The sequence below is a fragment of the Pavona decussata genome, unplaced genomic scaffold (assembly GCF_977016875.1).
Source record: "Pavona decussata unplaced genomic scaffold, jaPavDecu1.1 SCAFFOLD_21, whole genome shotgun sequence".
In the NCBI taxonomy this organism is placed as follows: domain Eukaryota; kingdom Metazoa; phylum Cnidaria; class Anthozoa; order Scleractinia; family Agariciidae; genus Pavona; species Pavona decussata.
In genome coordinates, this window is record NW_028145444.1 from 2,414,485 (window position 1) to 2,422,016 (window position 7,532).

General features: G+C 41.2%; 3 protein-coding genes and 1 non-coding gene across 5 annotated transcripts in view; 1 reads left to right on the forward strand and 3 right to left on the reverse strand.

Moving 5' to 3' along the window:
* Positions 1-2,248, reverse strand: part of LOC146486195 (cyclin-F-like) — a 49,022-nt gene extending 46,774 nt beyond the window's left edge. For both annotated transcript variants that reach the window (XR_014860064.1, XM_085099320.1), the window contains exons 1-4: positions 1,595-2,248; positions 1,306-1,412; positions 1,052-1,119; positions 404-606 (exon numbers count right to left, since the gene is read on the reverse strand). Coding sequence is in view for 1 of the 2 variants with exons in the window: in XM_085099320.1 (XP_084955446.1) it covers positions 404-606; positions 1,052-1,119; positions 1,306-1,412; positions 1,595-1,720 (504 nt within the window). In the remaining variant the exon portion in view is untranslated. The remainder of the gene's footprint in view (positions 1-403; positions 607-1,051; positions 1,120-1,305; positions 1,413-1,594) is intronic.
* On the forward strand, positions 2,193-2,266 carry Trnat-agu (transfer RNA threonine (anticodon AGU)). The gene has a single exon. It is a non-coding gene; the product is annotated as a tRNA-Thr (tRNA).
* Positions 2,267-2,380: 114 nt separating this feature from the next.
* LOC146486202 (very-long-chain enoyl-CoA reductase-like) lies at positions 2,381-3,617 on the reverse strand. Its single transcript, XM_085099384.1, has one exon. The coding sequence runs from the start codon at positions 3,600-3,602 to the stop codon at positions 2,850-2,852; it is 753 nt and encodes a 250-aa protein (XP_084955510.1). The 5' UTR covers positions 3,603-3,617; the 3' UTR covers positions 2,381-2,849.
* A 1,252-nt stretch (positions 3,618-4,869) lies between these two features.
* On the reverse strand, positions 4,870-7,023 carry LOC146486203 (uncharacterized). Its single transcript, XM_085099185.1, has 3 exons — positions 6,866-7,023; positions 6,195-6,455; positions 4,870-5,836 (listed from the first exon to the last, which is right to left on the reverse strand). The coding sequence occupies exons 2-3, from the start codon at positions 6,409-6,411 to the stop codon at positions 5,025-5,027; spliced, it is 1,029 nt and encodes a 342-aa protein (XP_084955311.1). The 5' UTR covers positions 6,412-6,455; positions 6,866-7,023; the 3' UTR covers positions 4,870-5,024.
* Between the last annotated feature and the right edge of the window lie 509 nt (positions 7,024-7,532).

Sequence of the window (7,532 nt, forward strand, 5' to 3'; positions counted from 1 at the left end):
GTGAGATCGGACGTCAGCATGTAAAGGTGCCACCAGCAGCCGCCATCAGTCAGAGATACCACCACACCAGGGACTTTGTCCCCTACTCTATTTGAACAGTGGCTGGGTTTTTGAATGTACCACAGATTATTAGATACAAAATTAATGTTGTGCTGCGGGACCTATGGTTTATTGTCCTTATCCGAGAAGACTAGAAGGTCTAACCATTTGCAGATATCATTACAATGGCAGCACTTTCTCCTCAGTTAAAGACCCTGAGTGTTGGTCTGGCGGGGGTTTGAACCCATGACCTCCCACATGGCAGTCTCCATGGTATTCTTCCACTGAGCTAACTGGTCAGTTATTGATATACTTAACATACATGTACATGCATGTTGTGCACTTTCAAGTTTACTTTACTTACCCCAGAATCTGAGCAAAGTTCCACCATACTGTGAAAGACACACGATTTACAGCACACACCAGATGGCGCCCATGGGGGACGCACAAAGAACCAAGTGAATGGTGCACCATTTGGAATAGTGCATTCAGCTTTAAAGAAAAATTCTGCAGCTAGACGACCATTTTCCTTTGCATTGACAACACCTTTCTCTCCACTTTCTGTAACTAAGAATATCAGATATAAAGGTGACTGAATACTCTTGCACATAAACAGTTAAGAAAAACAGGTTTGAAGAGTAAGTCTGAATATATTATATACAAATTATTTATATATGATTCATATCCACTCAAACAAGAATGATATCAACTACAGATTTTTGTTATTGTTGTTGTTTGGAAATAATAATAAAGATAACCAAGTAAGAAGTTACCCATTTATGACACTGAAATTTTTTCATATTTCCATTGGTGAAACTGACAAAAGCTATTTTCATAATTGCCATTTTTGGGTAAAATACTTTGTGCATGGAAGTTTATGCGTTTAACATACTTCCAACGTAACACCCTGGTGTTGTAAGATATTTAAAAATAATGGCGTTTTACCCTTGGACCGTTTTCCATGAAATAAGAATTAATTCCATTACATTATTAGACCAGACAAGCCACTTACTTCCTTCATTATACAAATGTGCCAGTCCAAGCTTGATGAGTGCTTCTGGATTTCCCAGATTGGCTGCCCTATAAAAAAGGAAAAAATAATTAATGTCAACTAAAATTATTTTACAACCCATTATAATACTGAACTAATGCCCTCATCAGTCGATGTGAAAAGTAAAAATTAAAATCTGGGCGCGAGATAAAATGGAGGGAAATTCGAATGACGCACAAAGCAACCGAATTCCGTTACATGAGACAATCACAAACCTTTGTAATAGTGGAAGATTTTTGTACGACGGCCAAACTCCCAGAAAAGAAGCCGACAGCCATAAGCTAGATGAGTCATCTATGAGATGCTTTAGTCTAGAACAGACCTGCAAAGACGAAATGTACAGAATGAATTCAGCAGAAGAACGAACGTTTAACGGTTTGATGAATGAAGACCGCGTCCACCAACAAGAATTTTCCAACGGTCGAGCAAAATTTCTTATCGACGGAAAAACGCGTTAAATATATTTTTCCTTCAGTCAAATAACCTCATGGGTTTTATACCTACCATTCTTAAGCACATGAGTTCGTTTGCTGTAAAACATTTCAAAATAAGAAGAACGACTTCTTCAGGCAAGTCAAGCAGTGAGCCCCTTGTCCGCGCTCGTGTTGGAATCCGCATTCGAAGCCTCATTTTTCAGCACTTTACAGAAAAGTTAGAGTATCAGAAGAAAGGAGTAACAAGGATATACGTGAAAAGGGCAAAAGCTAAGATTTAGAGCAAAATACTGCTCTATACTACAAAGAAAAGGGAGCGAAGGATGAGAGAGTTTGCTTCCAAACTGAGCAAGTTTACCGTTGGTGATTAAAGCCAGCGCGCTGTCACTTCACGCCTGGCTTCGCTCACTCTGATTGGTTGCTTAGGACTCTGGGGCCTCCCCTGAGAACCCCATCGCGTGTCGCGTTGCTCAGCTCAAAAAAGACAGCAGACAAATTTCTTTTTTCGGTTGATGTGTTTGGTGTGATTGCTAGATTGATATACGTTCATTGCAGTACGTTTCAAAAATTGATGCAAATGAACAACATCAAGAACAAACATTAACACGCCTCTGGATACGTAACGCGTTTCATTAAATAATATATTTTTCACCAGGCAAGCCATCGGAGGCGCCGTAGCTCAGTTGGTTAGAGCGCCTGTCTAGTAAACAGGAGGTCGGTGGTTCAAATCCGCCCGGTGCCTAGCTTTTTGTGCCTTTTCTTTTCTTGTTTATTTATTTATTTTTTCCAACAGTTTCCAATTTTTTTTACCGCTCCAAAAATTTATTTTGCCCCAAAGTCGACGAAAAGCACAATCTGAACATTCAACACTAGTTTACATAAGTTTGCACACTGAAGGTTTCAATCAGTCATTATAACATGTAAAATATACTTTACTTGGTCAGTCCATACAGCCTAGATGCAGCCACAGACTGTTCCTATTTGTTCCTCACACTAATGTTTACACTCATCATTTATGGGTGGTGAACAGCTTAGTAAATTGGCAACACAGGGTACGGCAATATGGCGATTCACGGCACCGTTAAGATTAGAAATGCCCTTCTTTGGAAACGGCACTAAAAGGTGATTGCCTTAAGAGTTCTCATCGTTATTTTAATTTTACTTTCTTCGATCAGGCGTCCAAATAACCACACGCTTTTTGTCTGAAAGTCAAGTCAGTGCGTAGCAAGTGCACAGTAACAGTTCCAGCGTTGATGGAGGGGGCCAGGGCCCAGGGGGAGGTGGTACAGTAGGGTGGGCGGAGGGCGTTGTTTTGATGGGGGATCTCAAAAGATAAAGGGAATAAGTGCTTTTCGATTCTTTGGATACAGTTCCCTTCCTGCTAGTCCATCAAATTCTTGCTGGTATGCTTTGTGCTTCTTGAATGAATACGTCACAAGCGTCATGATCGTTGCAAGTAGAAACAGAGCTGCCGGCAGAACCCAAGAAGCCAAGAAAAAGCCCAGCCAAGAAAAAATCTCGCACAAATAATGCGGACAAGAGACGAACTCGAAGAGAAATCCATATGGTATCACATGCTGTGATTTCTGAGAAAGGGATTCTTCAATCTTTTCCTTCCGAAAGGCTCGCAGTTTGAGGTGAAAGTAACAATTTCCAAATTCCCCAAGAAAGAAAATGATCGAACCGACCACAATCAGAGCGAGATATGTTTGCTTGTAACCGTTGTCGTGTCGCAGCGCAACTCCGATCCAAAATGCGAAGAACCAGTAATAAATTGGTGCCCCTATGCTTTCTATGAAAGGCATTCTTCTCCGGTAATCGTGAACAAAAAGAACTTCCATCGAGCGACGGAGAAAGTGCACAGACCAGATACCAACGAACAGATATTCCAAATCTTGATTGGCCGCAAAATGCGCGTCATTGGAAACCAAGAGTGAGCCTGTAGCTGGAAAGTAAGGTAAAGATATCTTTGGTACCTTCATGGCGACCAGAAACACGGCAATTGTCCCAATATATGTTACGCTGTTCACTAGTACAGGATTGAATCCCATCGATTCAGCCATGATGGATTTGCCCATTCACGTGACAACAGAAATGAAAAGTCACGCGATTGTGATTGGTTGACACAGTACGCTGCAAGTGATCAGCAAGTCACAGAAACAGAAGCCCTTGACGAAAAGCCCTTGATTTACGCTTTTAGGGGTGGGGAGGTACTGTCCTAGTATGCTCTTTCTGGACCCAGATCGGATACCGGGAGATATGATAATACCCAGGGGATAAATGTACTCCCAACTACTAATCCTTCAACTTATCAAATTTTGTACGCTGGATGGCGAGTTATCCCCTTGATGAAATTCAGTACGCCCTTTGATATGAACGACTGGGTAGTACTTTGTGCAAGCCTGACTGTTACACCCCGGGACATAATGCTAAAGGCTTACACCAAGTAGTTATGAAGGTTTGGTTTATCAAGGGAGTTGATAACTGATGAATCAGATCTCTTCACAGCAGCCAATTTACCTTTAGTTATCAACTTTGTTGATAAACCAAACATTTATTTCCACTCCCCCAAAACACCGCCAGTTCCTTTAGAAACTAACCCCCTAACCAAGTTGTAGCCACCAACGACTCGAATGGTGTACAAAACTGCTCAGATATTTGACAAGGTACGTTTTGTTTGGGGCATGCGCCGACAGCAAAAATTTTTCTATCGCTTCATTAACGAAACCAACGGGGGTTGTTCCACGAGCGAGCCCCTTTTACAGAGTAAGAAAGACCTCGTTGTACTCTCCAAAATTCGTCCCAGGGTCTTCTCAATATTCAAAGTTGCGTTTGATTGGAAATGGTAAGGAGGTCGGTTATAGCATTTCCTTGCCACCACCTGGCAAAGCTGAGTAGTTCAAGGTGGTGGCATAAGAATGGAATAGGCATGGGCTTACAGATTCACACACCCTGATAGAGGCATGCTTGATAAAGGGGAAGTACCCCAAAAATGTTTGTCTGACAACAGAAACAAAAAATGATTGTTTAGTTTTGTTACAAATTATCACCCCAGCACAAAAAAACTGTTGATTAGTGCCTCTGGTCAGAGACAGAGTAGGCCGGTATGGATTGAAACTTGAAAAATGTTAAGCTAATGTTTTCCCAAGTTCTCGCATTTTTGTTTCCAAAATGCGCTAGAACAGAATACGAGTTGTTCCTGTCAAGAATTGAGTTGATTTCTCTCCTCTCGTTGTTCTAGAATTATTTTGTAGCAAAGTGAGGTCTTATTTCACCATTTTTTAACAAAAAAGGTCAAAAACCCCATGATACTACCCCTTTAAGATCATACAATAACAAGACCACTTTTCAGTATATACAAACATGATATTTTAATAATAATATCAAAGGAGAACAACTGAGTAAGACAAATACAAAATTGATAACCATGATCGAATAAACTTCAAACAACTGAAGGAATGCCAACTGCGCAACTTCTATGGGCTGTTTATACAAAACTCTTACTTAACGTTTAAAGCTATTATAGTCTGTTTCTGAAGTTTGTTTTTATACACTTCAAGCATCAAGTTTTTTAAGTACTCAATTTCCTTAGACAAAGAAGTCACTTGTTCTTTTAACTCAACATTTTCTTTCTCCAACCCAGAAACTTCTTTTTGGATGGCATCCTGTTCCTCGCGTTTCTTGACTCGATAGCGAGTAGCAGCATCTTTGTTCTGATCGCGTTTCCTCTTTTTCTGTTGCGGAGTTTTAACCTTGGCAGGTTTCTCCTTTGGATATGGTGAGAAATAAGATGCCTTTGATGGAGTCTTGATGGCTTGAAGAATCAATGGGGCACTCTTTTTTACTGGAGTCACTTGAATGTCTGGAGATGAAGGGCAAGAGACAGTGTCCCCATCTGACTGAGGCATTGGCAGGGTGTCCTCACTCACTTCTGATCCAGATGAGGCGACGCTACACGGAGAGTGCACCTCCACTTCAGGAACATTCTGTAATGGGGAAGAGGGGGGGCTTACATTTCCCTCATTATATGGGATCTTTCTGTCTGCACATAACCTCTTGAGGATTTCATCTACACCAGCAAAAATGTTGTCTTCAGACTGCAGTGTCACTGATGTTATTTCAGTTTCCAGAACAACATTTTCAACTGGCTCACTTGCTTCAGATGACTCGATTGCATGGGAGGTTTCCAGAGTTGTCAAGTCTGCTTCATCTAGATCCATGACTGGGTCAGTCTGAACAGCAAGCACAGCTTCAGTAGTGTTGAATTCCAGTTTTTCTGTCATCCAATCAGAATCTAAGAGGCCACCGCCATCTGTAATTGAAGGAGAATTGATCCATTTTTAATACTTAATGAAAGTTTGAATCCTGGGAAAAAAACTTTTTCATTGCCAAGATGCTGTCAAACTACAATTTAAAGTATTGCACAAATGTTACTTTTGCTTTTAATAAAGAAAACTGCTGATGCAGTAAAATGATGTAATCGCAAACAAGCATTGCATGATGTTCGTATATGTGTGCGTGTGTGGGAGGGAGGGCTAGGGAGGAAAGGTTTTTTTTTTGGGGGGGGGGGGGGAGATGTTTTCGCGCGAGAGATCGAAGTGTCTACAAACCATACGAATGACTAGCGATTACATAGTCTTTAACTTAGAAAACAGGGAAATGGAACTAACCTTCGAAACCAAGCTCTTCCAGAAGGTCTTCCGCCAGCAAACTTGAAAGCGGCGGCTTTGCTTCCTCTATACAACTGTACACATCATAATTATGTAGAAACTCGCTCTCCCCTGCCAAGGAGAGCGGGTTGAAGAGCTCTAGCTCTTCTAGGTCTGTTGCTGTCGAAAATAACGAAATTTCTTCTTCCATTGCTGATTTGTGATATGTTCTGGCCATCTATAATCGATGTTTGAGAGAGAACTCGAAAGCGTCGTTGGGAACTGAAATTGAAAAAATTGATAATGCGGATTAATACAACGTCGAAGAACGAAACCACGCTTCAGCTTATCAAGAGTCGAAAGAAAGTTGATGTTAATTAAACCAATCTGTGATATAAGAATTGAGCCATTCTACACTAGGTTCTGTTTTAACTGTGTTTGTAAGAACTATCGCGACAAAGTAAAAGCACCAGATCCTGTAGTAAGGGATCTATAAACCAGAAACGAATTTTAGAACATCGTGTCGACTGTGAACAGGGAACTGCGTAAACGTGTACACGTTGGCAGTTTGTAGTGTATCAGAAATTCGTTTCGACGTCGAAGTTTCTATCGACGAATTCGTTTCGACGTTAAGTTCGGTGGGGATTTCAACGACCATAGCAATGAACAAGAGCCCTTCCTTGTATACTTACTCCATGTTTGTACGGGTGCAAATAAATGCACGAAGAGACTTTGCCAAACCGGACCTCACACCGCCATTTTAACGAGGGATGATGAAATTTATTGATGGATGGACGTGCCGCGTGTCTTGAATCTTTGGCTGATGCAACACTTGTCCATATTTAGAAGCCTACGTATGCTTCGACCAATCAGAGTCATGAGCTATTTCAAGGCAGCCAATCAGCGCTAATCTGATTGACGTCAATAAGCCTGTCATGCCTTGTCATACCAGTTTACGAGCCTGTTTATAGCTGACTTTCAACTGGACTTTAACCCTCTTCCTTGTTTGCTGACAAAGGAAATCACGAAAACATCAGCTGTTGATCTCATGCAATGCGTATTGTACAGCGGTAAATTGGCGGGAGGAAAATTTGGCGGCAAATGTTTCGCGGCAAATTTCTCTCTTTCTCAGGTCGTGTCGACCCTAGTCTCCCTCGCAGCCGTTATGTGTCTGTTACCAAGCGAAACGGAACTGCGCTTGATCGCTAACTATGACAACCCCTAATATTCATCGGAACTACCTTATTAGTACTAATTTTCGCGAGCCTTTAATTTCGCTAAAAATTAGGATACGCGAAACTAGTTAAACACGAGAAATTTAATACACTTCTATAATTGCTTCAATCAATGATTAACTGC

Excerpts from the sequence above, each read along its gene's own strand:
- LOC146486202 (XM_085099384.1), bottom strand. The coding sequence starts at position 3,602 with ATGGGCAAATCCATCATGGCTGAATCGATGGGATTCAATCCTGTACTA.
- LOC146486203 (XM_085099185.1), bottom strand. The coding sequence starts at position 6,411 with ATGGCCAGAACATATCACAAATCAGCAATGGAAGAAGAAATTTCGTTA. Across the intron at positions 5,837-6,194 it reads GGAAGAGCTTGGTTTCGAAG|ATGGCGGTGGCCTCTTAGAT; the intron begins GTTAGTTCCATT and ends CTTCAATTACAG.